Below are 23698 nucleotides of genomic sequence, written 5' to 3'. Positions count from 1 at the left end.
CAGTATAGAGCTTTTTGCTATTAATTGATCTGTTGGCTTTTTTTAAAACTGACATACTTTTCGGAAATATTATGAAAAAGTTGTTTTTAAATAATATTTTTACTTTTGAGAAATATTATATCCACATGTGTAAGAACCTTAAAACAAAACCACCGTTTTTTATGTTTTTTCTAAAAGAATTTTGGAATTACTGTAAACCTTAAGTAAAATTAAATCGAAAGTTGGAAAAAAAAATGATTGAAGAATTTGAGCTTTTTGAAGACCACAGGTAGAGGTTAATTTTTGTTTTCTTATCTTTGTTCTATTTATTTTTTATTTTCACTCTGCACTTTTGTTTGTATTGTTCTTAATTTAGTTGTTTTTGTATGTGCTCTGTTTTCCTTAGAATTTATTATTTAGTTTTAAAATGCCTTAATGTACTTTTATTTCTTAAGCACATAAAAAAGGGGGGGAGCCATTGGACTTTGGCACTGTCTCGTTGACGTATCGCAGCAGCGGAGCAAAGCAAAGCGGCGTCTATGTATTTCTGTCCTGCGCAGTTCAAATGGGGTTTCCGGTATACGGATCGAGTAGTGACAACGTTGTTGAGTGACAAGTCCCTTTCCAGAAGTCGTACCACTCGGCGGCCAAGTTTGAAACGCTTCCGGGTAGCTATTTCTGATATAGCAAGACCACAACCCAGTCTACTTGAATGGGGGATTGCAGATTTTTCTAAAACCCCTATTTTTTTTTTAAAATTTAATAGCATAATTCCGATCAATAATTAAGCCTGGTTTGAATTTCACCATAACCTTTGTTTATTAAACTTAAATTTCGCCAAAAAAAAAAAAACGGGCTCTCACTAAATCCTGTGTCAGACAGCATTAAGCGGGCGTGTTTCTTCCTTCCCCATAGCGGCCATATTGAGCGTTGCTTTCGCTCCACATTCTTTGTAATGGCAGTGGCATGTCTTGTTGATATTTATCATCTTTGATTTTGTGTCTTAATGCCAGTTCATAAACTCCAATGGGTTATCTCGAATGCTGTAGTCGTGCAGGCTGTTTGAATATATATTTCATTTGAGGACGTCTTTCAAACCACATAGTTATCAAACGGGAACGTTTGTGTCGTCTGGTTGGCGCAGGGAAGAATTACCATAATAACAAAGTAAGTGAAATAAAAACATGTTACTAAGGAGATCGTACAGAAACTACAGGGGCACACAGACGTGGTGATCTTGACCGCCTGCCACCCCACAGAGAACATCATTGGATCAGCAGCACTAGAAAACGACAAAACGATCAAACTTTGGAGGAGCGATTGCTAAGCCTCAAACATATTTTACATTTGTTATTTGTAGTGCAGCCAGTCTGAACTAAAGCGTTGCACTTAAACAAAGATAAAATCAGAAGTGCATTAAGGGTATTTAAAGTGGTAAAAATTCAAAATATAGTTTTTTTAAAGCTGTATAATCATGTGCAATATATGGAACGATACTAGTTTGGATATGACATGAATGGAACTGCACTGTAAAAAGGCAAAATAGTGCTGCAACTATGTTCTTGATTAGATTCCAAGGTGTGCGGGTTTCATTGATGTTTGATCAAATACACGAGTCACGCCCAGTTAAACGTTTGGACACACTTCTTGGACTGACCTTTGATCGAAATCATTATGTCTAACTGTCTGTTAAGAAATAGTTTGTTGCCATATGCTTACTGTAGGTATTTCTATAAAAGTATAATTTTACTATTAAAAAAAACAATTATTGTGTACCAGAACAGCAAATAAAGTACCACATGAAATTGGTTGAGAGAATGTCTAATTTGTGGAGCAACAGTATGTTGAAGAATATAAATACTTTTAATTTGTTTAACATATATTAGTTGTTATTGCACAATTCTTATAACTCAGTTTCCCATATGTCATACTGTAGGTTTGATTATTTTAAATATTAGTAAAAGATTGAACAAGTATTGGTAAATGTGAGAAACTGCTGTTACATGGGATGGGGTCTCTGATCTGCAGAAAAGTGACAGTGATGGCGAGCAGCCCTGCAGTGCTGATGCGCCTGGTGGCTACAGCCCATGCTGTGGCGGAAAAGGCAGGCTCTATTGTCAGGAAGGTGCTTTACAGTGGAGAGCTTGGCATCATTGAGAAGGTATGGACAATTTTTCTTACAAAGTTAGGCAGGCCAAAAGTATGATTCCAGCAGTGTCCCACATTCGCAATGACGTATAACATCCCTCCAAAGGATTTATTCACCCTGTAGGTTTGCATTAAAAAATATGTCATCTCTTAAGTGCTCTATTTGCCTGGGTCAACATAGAAACTTCTTTGATGCTGTTATAAGTTTGATTTCAATGTAATGTTTTTTTTGTGCTCTGTACTTTTGGCATAGACGGGACCCAATGACCTACAGACTCTGGCTGACAGACTTGTTCAGAAGAGTATATGTGCATCCTTGTCAAAAAGCTTTCCAAAGGTTACTATCATCGGAGAAGAGGTGTGCATATTCTTAGCCATTCAAAAGTGCTTTTCACATATTGCCTTTTTAGTCATGTATAACAATGCATATTTTGTATGTTTTCTTTTAGGATTTACCAGCTGAGTCTGTTGAAGATGACCTGATAGAGACTGGACAGAACAGTGGAGTCCTACAAAAGCCATGTCCTAATCAGTATACTAACCTAAAGGAGGAAGAGGTAAAGAAAAAAAACGCTGAAATGCTTCATAAGTGATTAGAAGTAATCTATGGTCTATATGGTACCTAATGGGTAGACAGTGTAGGGAAGATACAATTGGTGTCATGTAATCATATTTTCTATAACTTGTAAGAATTCTAGCTGCTGCATTTTGAACTTACTGTTGTATGTTTAATGAGGATGCAGGACAACCACTAAGTGGTGCTTAACAATAATTGAGTCTTGAAGTCATAAATGCATTAACTAGTTTTTCTGCATTAAAAAAAAAAGAATATTCTACAGTTTGGGGATGTTTCTAAATTTAAAGAAGGCATTTTTTGTGACTTCTGAAATGAGGTTTTCAAATGAGAGATTCCTGTCCAATATAACGACATGGTCCTAAACTGTATCTGCTGAGGTAACAGTGCATTGTAGGAGTATGTTAAATCATGAATGGTCTCCATCGCCTTATCGCTGAAGAAATAGGTGGTGCGAGCAGATTAATGAATGAGGAGAAAGAAGGTAAAAGGTGACGGCTAGGCTAGGCTACACGATAGGAGGGGGCGAGGTTCACTACATTCACAGAGTTTCACAAGTTGCTCAGTTCTTGCGAGTGGATTACTAAACTTGCCTGACGAGTACAAACTGTTTTCCTGATGACCTCACTCTGATCTCTGGGTCTACTATCAAGCTGTACAATATCCACGCTGGAGAGGAGTTCTCTGTCTGTTTTGGCTGTTTTGCATCTTGCCCAAGTTCAAGGCCATAGTCCAATGTCTGGACACGTAAATAATTCATAAGAATCTTAAATCAGATTTCGTGTTTTCCTGTTTCTTTGGAGTGTTACATGTTGTTCATGAATATATACATATAAATGGCTAAAATTAAAAGTCTCAAACCAAAAGAGATGTTTTAGTTAAAAGCAGAGGCTCATGCAAACCTGCCAAAACGCCTCGTTTAAACACGCCCCCACATTTCTACGTCAGTTCATGAGAAGCGTTGAAGAACACTGCCCAAAACGCACACACAGAGAAATAAGGCTTGTCTCTTCCCACTGTAGTGTTGTTGGTGCTGCCGTCATGTCGTGGAGATGCTGTGTTTCATTACAAAAGAAAAACTACATACTTTGGTCTTCCAGACGAGGACACAATTAGAAATCAGTTGTTAAGTTTTATTAACACATTGTTCCAAAACAGTGTGTGCAGCACATTAATACCTGGTTGTGCACAAAGGCCGTTTCTGAAACGTGGGGCATATCAAATATAAAATACGACCCCATTAAATTCCAGTGTGTTTGAAATTTCCCATTTAAATTGTAAAATTACTATACATGAGGTTTATCCAGATATCGCGTCAGGGTGACGACTTTGACAGGTGTTTTCGTAGGTTTGTTTTGTTGTTGCAAAATCGAAGCTCTTGCTCGCACAGTTGTTTTGTCGTCCTCACGTTTGCCGTCATTGCCTTTAATCATTAAGTGCTCCCTCGCATCAGACTTTAATTTAGCCGGCGCTGGGGTCCATTGGCTACCGTGAGATTCCGCCATGATCCTTTTTTCCCTCTCCCACTTTTTATTTGAATTTATTTTGTTTTATTTGTATCAGCACGAGTGATTGCGACATCTTCAGGAAGATAGACAAAATAGAGATATCCTTGAACTAAAGCACACGCATTAAGATCGATATTGTTTCGTTAAATTGAAAATCGATTAATATCGAAGAATCAATATTTTTTACCCAGCCCTAGTTTCTTGGCTGTTGCTCAGCAACTTGAAGTTTTAGCCTCCTTCACAGATTTTCTATAGGACTAGGGTCTGGAGACTGGCTAGGAAGCTTAATGTGCTTCTCCTTGGGCCACTCTTTGGTTGTCTTGGCGATATGTTGTGGGTCTTTGTCATGTTGAAGGCCCAAGCACAACCCATCTTCATTGTTCTGGTAGAGGGTGTCCAAGATTTTATTGTACATGGCCCCATCCCCGATGCATCATGTACCCGTAGCAGAGAAAAAGCCCCAAAGCATAATGTTTAACACTTTCAATGGTTTGCTTGGTAACTGTGGTCACAACTTCCTTGAAATCATTGATAAACTTCTTCCGTGTAGTTCTGGGCCAATCTTTAACCTTTCTCATGATCATCTTTACCCCATTTGAGGTAGGATCTTTTTCGTCATTAGGAGGGTTGTGCCGTGTACAATAGCAAATATGGGGTCAATACACACACAGAAAGTGTGTGTATTGCAGTCAGTGATGATACAAATAAAATATGATACAAAACCAACACGTTGAAACCAAGAACAGTAAGCTAAGAAGCATATCGTTCTCCATACGGTTTGGTTGTTGTTCTCGTTGTCTTGGTGTTTGCTCAGATTGTTTGCAATGGCGAATGACTTCCTCTATCATTCAATTGCAGTGGGTCTGTGAATGACGCGACTCAGCGCTGCCCTTTGTCAGTCTGAATCTGGTTAAGCACACATACTCATTTGTACTGCGCATGTCTCGAACTCGGACGTCCGTGCTTAATCCGTATATCCGAGTATGCTCTAGAAGCTGTGCGGACATGTTTGTGCCCAAGACGGACACGGATGCAGAAAGTCAAGTAGAGCTGGGGTTTAATAGTGTCAATGCTATGTGAGAGGTCATTAAATGGCTTTTGCCCTTGAAGATTGTTTTTGTTGTTTTTTCAATTGCTACCGATATGTCCACATTACATCTCAGTTAACACAAAATCTTCCCACTCAACAAAAACACATCTCTGATTGCTTCATCCTTGAGTTGTTTGTTTTTAAAGTGCTGTGATTTGGCCAGCTATTTTAACTTCTGGACAGCTTACAGCTTCTCTAACTTTTTGTAATTATTCAGTGCAAAAGTGGCTTAAGTCAATTTTGACTTGTTGGTGGATAAAAGTAGGTAGCATAGTTTTTCTGATTTTAAAGTGAACTATTTATAGGTATGTGTTTAGGTACAGTGATCATTTATTAATCGTTCTGTGAACTTAATATTATAATATTAATATTATATTTTTTTCTATTTGCAAACTGGAGAAACTGTTCAAGATAACAGAAAATATGCTCTGTATTTTTTCAGACCTCAAATACTGCAAAGAAAACAAGTTCATGCTCACTTTTAAGCAATACAACAGTAATATTTGAAAATGTATTTAAGAAAATTAAAAAAACATAACCTACATTTTTATCACAGTTTTCATGTGTCTTGTCATGCTGTCAGTCTTTAACATTACTTATGGATGACTTTGTCGACAGACACTTGACTGGAATGGCCAGAATACATCTAGAAATCCTGATTTGAAATGAAAATTTGGAATGGTTTCTTAATTTTTTCTGCGGCTGTATATTGTTAGATCTGTATGAATATGCATTTTTTTCTTGTTGTTTAAATGTTTTGACAGTGTTTACTAGGAAAATAAACTTAATTTTGACTGTTTTATCTCACAGCTGGTTGTGTGGGTGGACCCTCTTGATGGTACTAAAGAATATAGTGAAGGTGAGCAAACAAATATGCCACTGCAATAGAACACTGCTGAATATTTAGTTTTTTTTCCTCAACACAACTTATTTTTACTGAATTGCTCTTTCTATTTTTATTTTTTACTCGTGATTTTCTGTCCCTTCTGTAGCTGCAAGGGTTTTGTATAGCCCAGTTCACAAACACCAGTCAGTGCAGTCTTATAGGCCTTTGCATATGGGATGCAGCAGTCTAGTTAATTTTCAATTGGACACATGTGGTAAGTGGAGGCGGTGTGTAAGAGGTGCTCGTGCACCAAAAATCCTTCCACTTCCACAGGCACGGTTCTCTGTTTGTTTTGTCTCTGATTGTTTTAATAATGGAATGCCCATACCAAAAATCTCATATGTGATATAAATAAAGAATACAGTGTGGAAGATTGTGAGTGCATGGGTTTGCAAGTCAAAAATATATACATTCAACATTTTACTACGCATGATTCTTTACCATGAAATAAAAACGTATAATTGATACATTATTGTGTGTGGTTGATCAGTGTAATATACATTAAGCAAGTTGGCAACATTGTTGATTGTAACTATGGCAATGTTCCCACTGAGACAACGACTGCTTTCAATTATTCCAGAGAAAGCCGCAGCTGTCTGATTTCACCGCTCGCTGCATCCCATATAAAAGGACATACAGTAATTGTATAATTTCAAGCTTACAGTTGTGTTCAAAATTAATCAACCCCCAATGCTGTAAATGGTTTTAGGGAATTTAGTGTACATTTGTAATTGTATTCAGAATGAAATCCTACAAGGACTTCTTACAGAACCATATGCAACTAAAATGACATCAATTAGTTTTGTAATACAGTAGTAAATGTTTATTTTGTGAATTCTTCATTGACATAATTATTCAACCCCTTAAAGAACAGAGGTTCAATGAAGTGTTTTCAATCAGGTATTGAAAACACCTGTGGATATCAGGGAGCAGCAATAAAGCCTAATAAGCACCAATTAGGCAGCTTTAAAATGACTGTGATACTCAGCTCCTTCTAAACATTTACTGGTGTGGTTACAAACATGGTGAGGTCAAGAGAATGGTCCAGGAAGACAAGAGAACAGGTGATTACTCTTCACAGGAAGGGCAAAGGCTATAAGAAGATTGCAAAGATGTTAAACATACCAAGAGACACCATAGGAAGCATCATTCGCAAATTCAAGGCAAAGGGCACTTTTGAAACGCTACCTGGTCGTGGCAGAAAGAAGATGCTGACTTCGACTGCTGTGCGCTACCTGAAGCGTAGAGTGGAGAAAAGTCCCCGTGTGACTGCTGAGGAACTGAGAAAAGATTTGTCAGATGTGGGTACTGAAGTTTCTGGTCAGACAATACGGCGCACCCTGCGTAATGAAGGCCTCCATGCCAGAACTCCCAGGCGCACCCCCTTGCTGTCCCCAAAGAATAAGAAGAGTCGACTGCAGTATGCCAAAAGTCATGTGGACAAACCACAGAAGTTTTGGGATAGTGTTCTGTGGACTGATGAAACAAAATTAGAACTGTTTGGGCCAATGGATCAACGCTATGTTTGGAGGAGGAAGAACAAGGCCTATGAAGAAAAGAACACCTTGCCTACTGTGAAGCATGGCAAATCATGCTTTGGGGCTGTTTTGCTTCTGCAGGTACTGGGAAGCTTCAGCGTGTGCAAGGTACCATGAATTCTCTTCAGTACCAGGAGATATTGGATGACAATGTGATGCAGTCCGTCACAAACCTGAGGCTTGGAAGACGTTGGACCTTTCAACAGGACAATGATCCCAAGCATACCTCCAAGTCCACTAGAGCATGGTTGCAGATTAAAGGCTGGAACATTTTGAAGTGGCCATCGCAGTCACCAGACTTAAATCCGATTGAGAACCTCTGGTGGGACTTAAAGAAAGCAGTTGCAGTGCGCAAGCCTAAGAATGTGACTGAACTGGAGGCTTTTGCCCATGATGAATGGGCGAAGATACCCGTAGATCGCTGCAAGACACTTGTGTCAAGCTATGGTTCACGTTTAAAAGCTGTTATAACTGTAAAAGGATGTTGTACTAAGTACTAAGATTGAATGTCACTTGGGGGTTGAATAAAACTGATAATGATGTGAGCTCCGAAAAGACATTTGTGGTTATTTCATTATAAATGTTATGTTATATTTGTCTGACCTACACGTGCCTCTTTGATTTAATTGTAAGCAGGATGACTGAATGATCATAATCAATGTCAAACCGACCAAAACAATCAATTTCAGTGGGGGTTGAATAATTTTGAACACAACTGTATTTACATTTGGCTAGTTTAAGATCTGCCACCGTTTGAAAGTAGAAAACAGGTCTACTAAAAGGGTTGGACAGTTTTCTCAAATCATCCAGCAGTCTTATAACAAATATGTGTCTTCATACTTTGTTGAAGTCACAGAAAGGTACACTCTTAAAGTAGATCTGTTCATTTTAACTCATTATGTGTTGACATTAATGTGTTGTCCTTAATTGTTGTTTTCACACAACTGTTTTAGTAAAGACTAGTGCTGTGTTCAAAATATCAAAACAGCGAAACTTCATCGTGAGCTCCTGACATTGCGTGTAGAAACATCTGCCTCCGTATTGATTCTGCAGCACTTTTGAAATTAGCCAATTCTTATGCTAAAAAATATTGTGAAACAATTATTAGAATCAGAAAGAGCTTTACTGCCAAGTGTGCTTGGACACACATGGAATTTGTTTTAGTGACAGAAGCTTCCCGTGCACATACATGTTAAAAATTATTAGTGGTATAAAGGATCTGTTCGGAGTTTATCCCTGTTCTGTACAGAAATGCCCTCTCGATTCTATATGCATGTGATGAACTGCAAAGTTTCACCATTATAAAGTGAATATTTAAGAGCGCACCTTCTCTCTGCATCCATGAGCACAGTATACATGAAAGCACATTCTTGTATCGTTCACTTGAACACTGTGCCTTAAATGCATCCGTTTGTGGCGTGTATGCGTTAATTCAACACATACATGATGCATAACTGCTTCTGCCTTTTCCACTATAAAACTATTCCACGCAATTAAAATCAATGAAACTCCCGCTGCTGGAGTGATGTAGTGACGCACTGGTCGCTCAAAATACAGCAACGCTGTGGAAGAGTCACAGTTGGGGCGTGTAATAGAAAGTAAAGGGCAAAGACCTGCTTAAAACTTACAGCACCTGTCACATTTATAATATAATATCTAGAAATTTGTAAAACTTATTATCTATTTGTAAAACACATGGCATCTCTGGAAAATTGTCCGTAGGGTGTGGGTGCGTGAGTGAATGAGTGAGTGTGTGTGCCCTGTGATGGGTTGGCACTCCATCCAGGGTGTATCCTGCCTTGATGCCCGATGACTCCTGAGATAGGCGCAGGCTCCCCGTGACCCGAGGTAGTTCGGATAAGCGGTAGAAAATGGAATGGAATGGAATGTAAAACACATGCAGACATATGATTTACCTTAGAAACCCTGTTTTAGAAACAAGGGTCTCTGTATAGGACTCATTCTCAAAATGACTATGTATTGATTTGTCAGATTACCTGATTGGTAATGTATGGACATTTTTGGAACGTATATTTTGCTGTAAATCTGTTATATGAGAAATGTAATAAATCGGGATACACCGTGACCTATTATTGGGATGTGGATAGTTTCGTAAAATTGTTGGCGATACACAGCCTTACTAATGACATCATTAACATAGTCTGTTTAAATGTGATTTAACCTTCATTTTATGAAGCAGCAAAACTGCAATGGTCTCTTAAAGTTGCATTTCTTTGCAGGACTCCTAGATCATGTGACAGTGTTGATAGGCATTGCTTATGGAGGGACAGCCATTGCTGGAGTCATCAATCAACCTTTTTACAATTACCAGGTACAACTTGTTAAGTCTTACATGCTACACTGTATGCAAAAAAGGTTTGGCTTAATCTGTTTTGTGCTCTGGTAATTCAGATCGAGGCTGGTGCTACTTTGGGACGGACGTTATGGGGAGTGATAGGTTTGGGTGCATTTGGGTTTCAACTCCAGGAAGTCCCAGATGGGAAAAGAATTATCACTACCACGCGATCCCATAGCAATAAGCTAGTGACCTCCGCAGTTCAAGCCATGGATCCTCATGATGTCATTAAAGTGGGCGGAGCTGGAAATAAGGTGGGAAAATCATCAGGTTTAATTCAGTGAATCATTTGGTGTTTTGTCTTCGTCAACACTTTGTCTAACAGATAAACAGAATTAGCTGTTTTGAAGGGGTGATATGACGCGGCTAAAACAAATAATATTGTTTATTTTAGATGTAATGCAATGTGTATACACGATTTAAGGTAAAAAAACGCTGTGTTTTCCACATACCATGCATCTCCTCTTTGCCCTGCCTCTCTGAAACGAGTGGATTTTAAAAAGCTCACCGCTCTGAAAAGCGAGGAATGCTATGATTGGCCAGTTAACCACTGCGTAGAGATTGGTCGAATACTGCAAGCGTGTGACGGGAATGTAATGCCTCTTACCATATTCGGAAAATCATGTTCACAAGCAATTGTACTGACAGGTGATAAAATGTCAACTGTACTTTCCTTATCAATTTGACCCCAAATCTGATTCCGGAAAATGAAGAGGTTACATCAACTTTGCCAGCGCGACTTGAGCAGGATGTAAGGGATTGGAAAGTTTTTAAAAATATATAGTATGTTAATTAGTTAAAAACTATAGCTAACCGTTTTACCTTTTATATAAAACGTTATAAAGATTTGCCGTTAGAGATCAACCTGTGTTACGCCATGTCTCGTTGCGACTCCCAGGTTCATAAAGCAATCATCTTTGAAATGCGCTGCACACATTGTATATTGGATTGTACTGTACTGGAACAGTGTTGTAAATAAAATGTAACCATACGTTTTTAGTTGTCTCATCTTTTGGAAGGGCAAATAAAGAGGCTTTTTTTTCTCAAGAAACACACAGCATCTCCACAAGCTTTGGCGGCGACAATACAATGAGATTTGGCATATCTTAGTCAAGCCATAACACAAAATGACATTGGGGTATGGTAACATAAGGCGTTTCAGGTAGGTCTGGGTTAGCATTCGCTTTTAGATAAAATTTATCTTTTGTTCTGATAGTTATACTTTTGCAATTTTACATGTTAAATACATGCATGGGCATCTTATAACACACCAAAGACACAGAAAAACATGTATTCGTGCCGTATGACCCCTTTAAAACGGAGCCATCAAGTTAGATACTGTTGTGTGCTGATCATACAACAGTCACGCCATTTGTTAATGCATTAGTATTAAGTTGAAATAAAAAAGTTATAAAAACTTGGATTTGTGAGCATTATCTGAACTCAATGTGAGAATAAACCTATGCAAAAATCTGCAAAGCACCACGTGTAGTCAAACACACCTAATACCTCGATGCAATATTGTGATTTTTAATCTCCTTGTCCTTTTTGCAGATCATCCAGCTAGTCGAAGGAAAGGCCTCTGCATATGTTTTTGCCAGTCCAGGCTGTAAGAAGTGGGACACATGTGCACCTGAAGCAATTCTGCATGCAGTTGGAGGTGATATTTTATCAGCATTTCTTAAGCAGGGTACACACCAAGCTGTGACAAACTACTGGCAACCTAAGCAGGTCACAGATTTTTCTTCTCATGCACTGGTTTGCTAAGCTAAACAGCCATTATTCAACATGCTGAATCTGACAAAAAATGGCGACAGGGACATACTGTTGCTGAATGTGTGGAATACATCGGAAAAATTAGGTCAGACAACGCTCAAAACCTGCCTAATATAGCCGACTGTTGACTTGGTGTGTACCGGCCCTTGAATGTCTTTTCTTAAACGTAATTATTTGGTGTATATCCTTTATACATAAATATATTGTACATATCACTTTACATATTTTCAGTTGAGGTGAAAATGTTACAGATTTAAGAAAATTAAGGGTCATGAAACACCCTTTTTCAGCTACAGTCTACCTAAATATCGTTTTGAAAAATTAAACTTGAAAGGGCGTGATCGCTGTGAGTAGAAGAGTGGGAGAGTGGGTGAGATTGGAAAGTGATCTGATTCCATATCTTAAAATATATTAATCATTACACGAATCATATATCAAGCCACAGCGCTATTACAGAAACAACTAAATGTAATACGAGTATTCAGTGTTCGGAAATCCCCTCCATCTGTTTGAGTTCCGAATACCACACATTAAGCTGGAGCGACCCACATGAGCTCCACCCCACCGAGAGCTCCAAGTGGCCTTTCATGCCTGTTCTGCGCCACAATTTTAACAACTTATTTATTTATCATTTATTTATCACTTTCAGTGGAGAAGCCCTTCTCCCATATATACCAATAGTGTATTTCACATACAAAATATACTTTTAGATACAATTATCAGAATATGTATTTTTGCAACTCCAGTTTTCAGCTTTTTCTTCATTTATCCATCAGCCTTGCTCAGTCCGAACTTTAATGTCAACTGATCTTCAGAAAAATCTTTCAGATCCGTTACAATCTGTGTTTTTTCAGCATCTTCTGCGTATTTGACTCCTGTTCACCAGTGACTCTATAATATTGAGATCCATCTTTTTACACGTAGGACAGTTAACAGACTTAAACACAAATATTACAATAGACAAACAATCTCTAATGCTCAAGAAGTCAACACCACACATTCAAGTCAGGTGGGTGAAACTTTGGGACTGGGTGACCAGCTATTTATATTTACATTTAGCAGAAGTCTTTATCCAAAGCGATATACAGTGGTGCGAAAAAGTATTTGCCCCCTTCCTGATTTTTGTTACTTTTGCTTATTTGTCATGCTTAAATTATCCAGATCATCGAACAAATGTTTATATTACACAAAGAAAACCAGAGTAAATACAAAATGCAGTTTTTTAATGATGGTTTTATTTATTAAGGAAAATAACAATCCAAACATTTCTGACCCTATGTGAAAAAGTAATTGCCCCCTAAACCTAGTAACTAGTTGTGGCACCCTTGGCTGCAACAACTGCAATCAAGCGTTTGCAAAAGTCTTTCACATCGCTGTGGAGGAATTTTGGCCCACTCTTCTTTGCAGAATTGTTTTAAGTTCGGGTCAGAAATGCCCTCCTGACTGTAAAATGTTGTATTGTGTTTCCTTGAATAGTGTTGCCTCTCAATGTCCAGTCACTAGTGAACATGGATCAAATATGATTGATTGTGGAGAATCTAGAGCATTTTTCTATGATCAGTTGACATTTAAATAGGTCAGACCAAACAAGAAACAAGTATCACAAACACATGGCAGGAAAAACGTTCAGGTAACATCATACAGTAGTAAGAATCAGGTTTATATTAACTTTTAACTGGCTTATTCTTATAAAATTAGTTATTTTATTTTTTATTACTCTGTGATCTTGACTATTTGTAAACATATGTTATATGCAAAATAACTTGACCAGGACAATATCTAATTGAAAAACCTTAACTTTCATATTCTTGTTTTACTTAAATTTGCAACATTTTCTCTATTCTGCTAGGTGTATCTAAACATTTAACCTCAACTGTATATGTTTAATCAACAGGCAAACTAACAGACATGCATGGCAAAGGATACAGATATGATGCAGATGTAAAGCACATGAACTCAGCTGGTGTGTTGGCAACACTGCGAGATCATCAGTATTATTTAAGCAGAGTACCTGAGAATGTCCGACAAGAGCTTCCTCGAGACTGAACTAATGTAGAATTTTAAAGCAATGTGCCATTAATGATGACCTTGTCATACAACCTTAATTATTTGGGCAAATGATTTTGTAAAATTTTCTAAACTACCTGAAATTTACATTGCGTATAAATACCTGAAAACTACCAAGAATTGTTTATATTTTGACGTGTTTTCAGGCTTGATTGATAATATAAGACCTAACTCTTAAAATATACACATGTGATCTGTTTGATATGACCTTTTGCATTATACTTAATGTAGAGCAAATGTTAAGCAGTGCCATTAACTATTTGTTTCCTGATATACTTAAATATGCACAATAATCCTATATAGTTCAGTGGGCTACTGCTATGCTCCCAATATTTTAGAGTAGCTGAATGTGTACCTGTGTATCTGAACTTTGATCAGTTTCAGCTTTGTAACTTATTCAGTTGCTTCTGGGTGGCCATGAGACTATATTGTGCTGTGGGTATACAAAAGAAACGCCATGTTTCCATCCAAATGTCATACAAATCTTTTCAAAGTTCGCAATAACAGGAGGAATGACTAATGCGAAATTGGTGTGTTTCCATTAGGGATGCAACAATACAGGTCATGGTTCATGTTTTTGGTTCGGTTTGGCTCCGATGGCTAAGCACATTAAAGTGTTTTTCATTATTCTATGCTTATGTGACAGGAACAGTAAGAAGTAAAAAAAACTATTTTAATACCATTCTGTTTATTTTTCTTGACTTATTTTATTCTCTTTAATAAAAAAAAAACTTTTTTTGTACAATTCCTGGTGTATTGAAAAATATAAATCAAGATATATCAAATGTAGTGATTCAATGGGGAACAGTGTCATTTACACAAGACGTTTGCAATGAGCTCTTGTTTTTCTTCTGTTGTTGTGGTGCGTTAATCTAAAAAAGTCTATTCATACAAAATGATTCACACTCTCAGAGATGCAAATGTATTTTGGTGTTTTATTTTATCATTGGGGGACGAAGACACCAATGTTTCGGCGCCTTCATTGTGTTTAGCGATTAATGTGGGTACAACATTCATGATATACTATAGTGGTTGTGGTGTATAGAGACATGATCTTGGATGTTTATGTATGGTATTTAAGTTAATAAGTGGGATATGTTGACGACTAGGTTTATGGGGTTATTTATGTTTCTTTATCATTCAATCAAAAATGCAATGTTTGAGATCAAATAATTATAATCTAAATAAAAATACATAATGCAAATAAATATTTCAACAATGGCTACTTTTCATTTCAAAACAATGGTTTCATCACGTACCTACACATTTACTCTCTGCTCTGCTGTCTTTGATTGCTGGAAAAAAACTTTTTTGCTTATGGGTTGAAAAGTTTTGCTCGCAAGTGAGGCTGCATCTCAATCTACCAACCTGAATGAAAGACTATTGGCCACTCTCAATTGAAGTGACCAATTGGCCACACCAACTAATGTGGATAGCTTGTGTGTAACCAATGTTGTAATCTCTTTCATCTAATTATATTATGCTAGTAACTAGTAGTTAGTGATACCTCTTTATAGTTTTGATAAATTATAAGTAGCTTTAGCTTCTGTTAGGCTAACTTACATTGTTTTATGATTGCTGTCTCAGCACGATAAAGTTAGTTTTGAGTGAGATTAGCCTGCCTGCCTTAGTTTTATACAGGCAACGTCACAGATAGTATTACCATTGTTACGTTTAATATTATTCACTCAATGTATACCGACATTAAATATTTACTTAATTTCGACACCTATTGTACAGACATAACTGATTTTATTATTTATTTTAACATAAGTTTAATTTATCAAATAACTTAAATAGGCTTTATGTCCCAAAGTAGTCAATCTAAAGATGAAAAATACAGATTTTAGTACATTTATTCAATAAAATTACATTAATTGGAAATATTTTATTATATGTATATATAATGACTTGTGTACATAGTAATTGTTTGCATTCCGTCAACACCTAGTTGGAGAAAAACCAATAAATAAATAAAATAAATGATTTTGAGAAAACAAGCTGAATGAATGGCTATGGCAGAAGTGTTATATTCTTTAGAACTTTCTATTTAACAGTACGAGCAGGTAGGAAGAATATACATGATATACTCCGGATAGACTCCAGATTATGAGCATGAACTACAAACAACGTGTGACATAAAACAAGACTTTATTGAATGGACTAGACACATACTAATCTACTAATCTAACATACACACACAGACAGACAGTTTAGCATTATAAGAGGTTGAAGTTGAAACAGAGAGAAGAACGGAGCCTGGATTTATGGCAGCATTTGAAATTCAGCAGATCAATAATCTGAACAAAACATCAGTTTCTTAATTCTAAGACTACGTTCACACTGCCATCAAAATTCGACATTATGTGACCCAGATCTGTTTACTGCACGTCAGTGTGACCAGGACAGACTTTTAAAATCTGATCTGAGCCACTTCGACATGTGGTGCAAATCAGATACTGGTCTGATGTTTCGCAATGCGACCTCAGTCTGAACGGTCATATCAGAGGAATTCATGCGACATTTATGTCATTCTACATTCAATTCAATTCAAGATTATTTATATGGCGCTTTTCACAATGAGTATTGTTTCAAAGCATAAATGATATCTAATTTCTAAATAAATAAATAAATGCAGTCTCCCGGTGAGCAGGCCAACACTGCCCTGCTGTGGCGAGGAACCCAAACTCCCATGATTGAACCAGGCTCAGCCGGGAGGGCCAGATCCCCTCTGATGTGTCATAGCTGCACTCAAACTGCTGACATGTGATTTAAGTTTTAGCATTTAATACCAAATATTGTAACTTCAGCATTAATAAGACAAATAGTCCGTCTTTGCTCTTGGTTGGGGGTGTATTGGTCTGAGCCTATGGTCATATTTCTCTTGACATCAACCCACATCGTAATTCTGGGCCTGTGCGACCTACCGTGTCGTTTGTTAAATCGTAACAACATGTAGGAGAGCAGTGAGTTTGGTCAGTGGAGGGACAGTGAAGTGCTAGATTTGATCAGCATCTGGGTGAGTTGAAGTGTCAAGTTGATGATACACATTCTTGATTTGCTAAATTTGTGGATTATTACTCTAGTACAATGGGCATAAAATAAAGCCGCTAGGTTGTGCTGTATCCGCTGAACAGGCCACGTCTGTTTGTCTCAAATATGTCACCAGAATCGCAAGCATACCTAACTGTTGCGCATTTTTAATAGATATTTACACGTGGGGAGGCATTTATCTATCTCAGCCCACAAACATACAAACACGGACAAAGCCATTCCATAATAAATCAGAGTAATAAAACGCACAGAAATTCACATACACGTATTGAACCGTGGAGGTCGAAGTGAACAGTTCAATATTATATTGAGAATTGTGACATCCTAGTTCCATCAATTTTCTTGAGTGGATCACTGTGGTATTTGTATCCTAGTAACCAACAGTAAATTAAAAAGATCTGGAAACAAGAAAGACACCATCAATGGTAACCACCTCTTAGTTTCGTGAGTTTAATTTGTCGCTAGGTAAGAATTTATTCGGCAAATGCGTTTCCATCTCCCATTATTCGTATGAACTGTTTTTCGCAGCAACAAAAAAACACCTCAAGTGAGCGTAAACTCTTTTGCAAATTACCGCTTTTTAATTTGAAATGTGGTGTTCCCATTACTCGTGTCTGATGCAAAACTTCAAAATGTGCATAAAACCAGGGTGAAGGAAACTGGCTATTGCCCAAGAACATCTCCTTGATTTATAACATTGTATGGTGGATATACCCGAGCATAAATGGCTGCTTGTAACCCTTCTGTGAAAGTTGTGTGAAAGTTCCTCAATACTCCTTAGTGGAGCCTGTCCTAATGTGCCCAATTTAGGGTCAAGGTGAAGAATCCGTACTCGCAGATTACATCCAAGAAAGTGTTTATTCAAAACCAGTGGAAATGTGTAACATACATACAGCATAAAAAACCTGTATCCCAATTTGCACCTACTGTTCAAAATAGTATTTGAGATTAGAATTAGTATGTCCCAACTAATAGTATGTTGAAATGAGTATTCTGAGTACCCGGATGATCTACTATTTTCAGTGAAAATTCGAAGTGTAGATCCATTAACACATCTTATATTACCCACAGCTCACTGTGAGAGATCAGAGTTTAGTGATGCTACAACGCAATAATAAAATATATAAGTGAACAAGGGAAATTGGTGACACAGAAGGCAATTTGGTGAACTGTGGAAGGTTTGCGCATTCCAGGAAAACTTCCTATTGTGTGTGTGCCCACTTCAAGGATGAAATCTACACAAAGTTTTATAAATGAAACCACAGATCTTTAGTAGACAGCTTACAGACGTACCTGTGTTAACTGGGCAGGGCTTAATTTGAGCCAGAAAAAAAGGCCATGCCGATCCAACACCTCCGAAATCAGATCCGCTACCGAATTTGGCAGATCCCGCTCCTCAAGCGCTAATGGAAAACGTTTGTGCTGACCTGTTGCATCCATATATTTCATTATAAACACGTATAATAATAATAATGGCAATAACCATTTTATTTTGGTAATGAACAGGATGTCAAGTTGCTGGAATATTGTGTGCGTAACAATAAATTGATCTTAAAAATACTTTTGATATGTGATATTTAGAAATCCAAATAAATTTCTCTATCACCATCATCAAATTACTTTACTTCAGTAAACAGCACCAGAAGAGCTATTATTTACAAGATCAGACAAAGGGGTTATATTCCTTTCTGACATATAGAATATATAGCATTACAGTATGTTCTAACATCAGCAACTATTGTCCCTCCTCCATTGCTTAGCTAGAATAAACACGTGTAAACTCCAAGTGCCTTCTGTGCGTTTCAATATACATTACAGGCAACTACAGGTAACTGATTCACTAAAACCTTTGTACTCACATTTATTCTAAATATAAGACATAATATAGGAACAGTCTCTCTCTCTCCAAAATGTATGTTTCATCTTAGGTTGATAGTTATATACTTTAAATATATATATATTTATTAGGGCTGTCAATGTTAACGCATGCAATAATTTTAGATTTCAGATTAAAACATTTAACACAATTTACACAGCATACGTTTGTTTTGTCATTCTTTGTCTGTACTGTACTTCAATGCTGAACGGCTATAAATATTTTCAAAGTATAGAAAAAAAATCAGTTTAATGGAGACATCAGTTCCAGTACTTATATCAGAATGTTGGCTTCCATTCATAAAATGATGTTGTTAAAGATGTTGTTTCTACATTAATCTGGAGAAATTATAAGAATGTTAAATAATATTTAAAAACATTCATTTTATGTGCAATTATTCGTGACAGCACTAATATATGTATATATATACATATTTAATTACGCTTAGATGTATATTAAATTTTAAAATTGTTTCATCATATACAGTGAAAGAGTCAGAAAAGCTGCGTTAGACTATCTTGAGCTGCAAGCTTTTTCTGAATAACAGCGCTTTAACAGCCGGCTAACGAGAACTGTGTAAACTTCATGTCTGTATAAAAGATGTTTTATTGTGTATGAACTGATTTTGAGGACTGCCGCACTTGGTATTACTTGCGAGTGCACATCTGTAGAAATCATCATATGGGGTTACCTGGAGTCTCTTTGATTTAAGAGAAGACAGGTGGTAAAGGAAATCTTATGCCCTAATATGGAGATGGACTGGGTGTGTTTTATGCAATTGACTAAACTCGTGTTGGCCGCTCATATAGAACTCCAAATTCAATAACATTAGGACAAGGTTAAGAACAAATTCATGTGCGTATGCACGTGTTGTGAATTAGGCGGAAAGTTTTTGTGAGAAGTTCAAATGTCCATATAAATACGATACATCCACGCAATTATTAGTGAATGAGACCCATTGTTTGCACATCTGTGTATTGTGGCTTTCATTTTGAAACATCATAAGGCTTCGGAGTGAAGCTCCTACCTCTTCTAGGTCTTTTTGCTGTTGATTGATCATTGATGATTCTGTAGCATACATTTTTTTACGGGGTGGGGTTGCTAACCCTACGCCCAACCCTCCTCCTTTTTTCAGCCGGGCTTGGGACCGGCCTTGGCGGAGTTTCTTGAGTAAATGTGTGAAATGACTATGGAAATAGGGTGCAAGAAAATGAATATTTAAATATGAAAGTCAAAAAATCTAAAGGAAACCAAACAATTACAACAAACAACTGCTTTAAATAAAAAATATACTGCAAATAATATAGATTCAAGCAGCAATTACAGGGTCAAGCCCAAAAATGGCCCAAAGGTAAATATTTTCGAAAACAAAGGAAAGGCACTAAGAACAGAATAAAATGACATATAACTGAGGCAGACAAAATGTGCCAGTGTTGACACATACCAAGTTTAGTCTTAATACATAAAAGTATCGCAAAGATACAGGATCAAGACCCTTTGGCGTACTTACCTTAGAAATCGTTGACACCGCATACAAAAATTATTCACAACTTTTCTCCAGATGCTACATTTCAAATTTCATGCAAATATGATACATTTTGTATGAGGAGTTGGAAAAAGTATGCTTTGTACATAATTCAAAATGGCGGACAGGAAGTATGGCAAGTTTGTAACAGACCCTTCAGAACTTGACTTTGATGAACCATACCAAGTTTTTTAGCAATTTGACATTGGACTCATAAAATACTGCATGTTGCAACAAAATTCAAAATGGGCAATGCCTTCAATGGCAGACCGAAGACCATTAAGTATCTATCGACCCGGCATGAATCAAATGAGACCACTCTCATGATTTAGATCAAAGTGTTCAATGTTAAAATAGCTTTTAATATCTCTGGACCACTAGGTGGTGCTGTGCCAAAACAGTGTCAATACATAAACGTTTGGGGAAGATACATCAAATCCATTTTGGGGTACTTGCTGTCAAATTTGTTGATGTGCTACATGAGAACCGATTGAACATGACAGAAAATTACTTCAAATAGAACAGTTACATTTGTTTCTAAAATGTACGGTTCAAAAGTTATAGTCAAAAATGTATGTGGAAGTTTGGATATTAGCCAGGGTAATAGTTCAGACTGTACTTAATCTACATTTACATTTAGCAGACCCTTTTATCCAAAGTGATTTACAAAGGAGTTAAACAATAAAGCAATTAGAGCAACATATGGACAACAATGCATAAGTGCAATAAAACTGGTCTCAGTTAGCCTATCACAGTTTATGAAGCCAAGTACCATTTTGCAAGGATAGAAAAAGAAGTCTGTACTAATGGGCAGATGTTAACAGAAGAGATGCTTTTTTGGACGATTCTTAAAGATGGCTACAGAATCTGCTGGTCTTGTAGCAACAGGCAGATCATTCCACAATCGTGGAACCGATCCACAGAACACAGAAGGTACGTGAGAGTGATTTTTACCTTTTTGGGATGGCACCACAAGATGTTGTTCTTTGCAGACCACAGGGATAAAGCGGGTATATAAGTCTATAATAGTGAGTGAAGTTATGGGGGTGAGGAACCAGTGGTGGTTTGTGGTTGTTTGGACCCGCAAATGTTACATGAATAATTATTCCACCCGTTTCATCCAATAGCAGTTCACGCGACATGTACTCACTGGTGACCGCCCGAGTGCAGGACTCTTCCCTGAGCAACCCTTTATTGAGATGTTGGGCCACAGAGAGCTCACCTCTCCAGGATACTCTAAATGACCTACTGAGAGGTAAGACTTGAACCATTGTAGCACCGTTCCAGAGACACCTATAGCCCTGTTTTGGCCAAAATTTGTCCGAAAGTGTGCCCAACATGTAAAACGGTGTATTCTGAACAAACACTATTGCAAGAGGTTGAAAGCTCCCAAGATTCATTGCAGCATGTTCAATTCTGTTTCAATATATTTTTCTTTTAAAGAATTGTGATTTAGTTCTGTACTTTGTGCTTTAAAGGGATACTTCATACAAGAAACAAAATTTCCCCATGTTTTACTCACCCTCAAGGCATCCTAACTGAATTCCTTCTTGAAATATAATTCAGTTATAATACCACGTATGCTTTTTCTTCCAAGCTGAATAATGGGAGCGATTAGGGGACTTTTTTTAAGCTTCAAAAAGTGCATCCATCGATCAAACAACTGTGTTGCTGAGTGGTCTTAACAAAGGTCTTCTGAAAGGAATCGATGCGTTCGTTTAAGAGAAATATACATATTGAATACGCAATTAATGATAATGTCTAACTTACGTTATCCCTTGGCTGCTTGTTTTCCGGCAAATGACAGTGACGAAAGCTCCAGCAAAGAGGAGACAGTATCCTATTGGAATAAAACGAAAAATGCTGCTTTCGTCAAATGTACGTGCTGTGTCATTTGAAGGAGTAATTCATTCAAAAGGAGCCCTAACCGAGCATGAGTGCATCATTTAACATACTTTGGAAATCTTACATTTCTGTATTTGTTATTCATCTTAGATTTTTTTTAAACCTGATTTTTTTTAACAGGTCGTAGCCATCAGAATTAAAGCAACAAAAACAAACTTGAAATATTTAACTTTGATTGTATTGAATCTAGAATACAAGAAAGTTTGCCTTTTTGAGTGCTTTTTGAATTAAAATGACAAAAGAAAAATGACTTTTTATACACCTGTCGCAGATTAATCTGTGCAGCGCCACATGCCAAACACACCCCATGGCAAAACAGTCTCATGAAAAACTGCAGTTATCATTGAACCGTCTAGCAAGCCACACTGTTGTTTCTGTCACGACACTTTGATGACAACGCACTGGTAAAGAACTTTCATTGTGTCTGTACCGGACATGACAAAGGACAATAGAACCTATTATTATCAGTTAACCTGTACACAATGGATGCAGAATGATGTGATGATGAGAAAAATGACTTGTCTTTAATAAGTTCTATTGTCTTTTGTAGTGTCACGCCTCTCGGATCTGGTGTAGACAATGTTTGTCCTCTATAAAAATGATCTGTAAGTCTCATCAGATTGATTTACACAAGTGAAAACTAGAATTAGAGAAAAATATTTATTTCATAATGTTATTTTCCTCAGAACAAAATGATTGTGCTCCAAGGAAAAGTTTGATTTTGAAATAAAATATAAAAAAGATTAACTAATTCACAGCTGTCAGTGATCATATTTACTAAGGGTATGGATCATTTTGAGCACAACTGTGTGTACAGTTTGGGACAAAAATATGAACCCTCTCAGTAAATATGAGCAAAGGAAATATGAGCTGATGTTTCTAAATTTGATCTTTTATTAAAAAAAAATTCTCAAGTATAATATACCCATTGATATTTACGTTTTCTTAGCAGATCAAGAGCTATGGAAGCATAAAAGGAGGAGCAACAGCAGTGAAGGACAGGAGATAACCAGGTCTGGATTTTATGTTATGTTTTATAATGTTTGCTTATTTTATTTAAAAGTTTGGTTTAATGTTTGCCTGTTCCCGCCTCCTTCTTCCTTACTTGGAAAAATGCTACATTGGTGTCAAAACCCGGGAGGAAGGAGGGACATGCTGTCGGAGAGCCCTCGCTCCCGAGGGTAATCGCGGTGCTGAAGAGGTCGGGCAGCACGGAAGAGTGAAGACAACCGTGAGTGGCTGCTCGAGGCGATGGTGCTTGAGCAAGTATACATCGGATGCAACGGAGAGCTCACTTCCATGCTCCTGGGCAGAGGTGGGGTGGCTTCTGTCAAGGAGGGAGTGGAGGAGTCGTCGCTTTTGGGATGGAGCCTGCTGCCGTCCGCCGTGAAGGAGCAGAAAACGGAGGACTCGCTG

General features: G+C 37.3%; 1 protein-coding gene across 1 annotated transcript; it reads left to right on the top strand.

The window, feature by feature from the left end:
* The first annotated feature begins 902 nt into the window (after positions 1 to 902).
* bpnt1 (bisphosphate nucleotidase 1) lies at positions 903 to 15130 on the top strand. Its single transcript, XM_056765092.1, has 9 exons — positions 903 to 1146; positions 2008 to 2140; positions 2381 to 2485; positions 2577 to 2684; positions 6110 to 6158; positions 9964 to 10055; positions 10136 to 10333; positions 11634 to 11739; positions 13750 to 15130. The coding sequence occupies exons 2-9, from the start codon at positions 2021 to 2023 to the stop codon at positions 13899 to 13901; spliced, it is 930 nt and encodes a 309-aa protein (XP_056621070.1). The 5' UTR covers positions 903 to 1146; positions 2008 to 2020; the 3' UTR covers positions 13902 to 15130.
* Positions 15131 to 23698: the final 8568 nt, after the last annotated feature.

This window comes from Triplophysa dalaica, chromosome 13 (genome assembly GCF_015846415.1).
Source record: "Triplophysa dalaica isolate WHDGS20190420 chromosome 13, ASM1584641v1, whole genome shotgun sequence".
NCBI classification, from domain to species: Eukaryota; Metazoa; Chordata; class Actinopteri; order Cypriniformes; family Nemacheilidae; genus Triplophysa; species Triplophysa dalaica.
The sequence above is the reverse complement of the archived record's forward strand: the minus strand, read 5'-3'. Positions and strand labels throughout refer to the sequence as shown.

Bases quoted from the DNA above. Each gene is read 5' to 3' on its own strand.
- bpnt1 (XM_056765092.1), top strand. From the start codon at position 2,021: ATGGCGAGCAGCCCTGCAGTGCTGATGCGCCTGGTGGCTACAGCCCAT. The intron at 6,159-9,963 runs GTGAGCAAACAA...ATTTCTTTGCAG, and splicing joins TACTAAAGAATATAGTGAAG to GACTCCTAGATCATGTGACA. The intron at 11,740-13,749 runs GTGATATTTTAT...TTTAATCAACAG, and splicing joins AATTCTGCATGCAGTTGGAG to GCAAACTAACAGACATGCAT.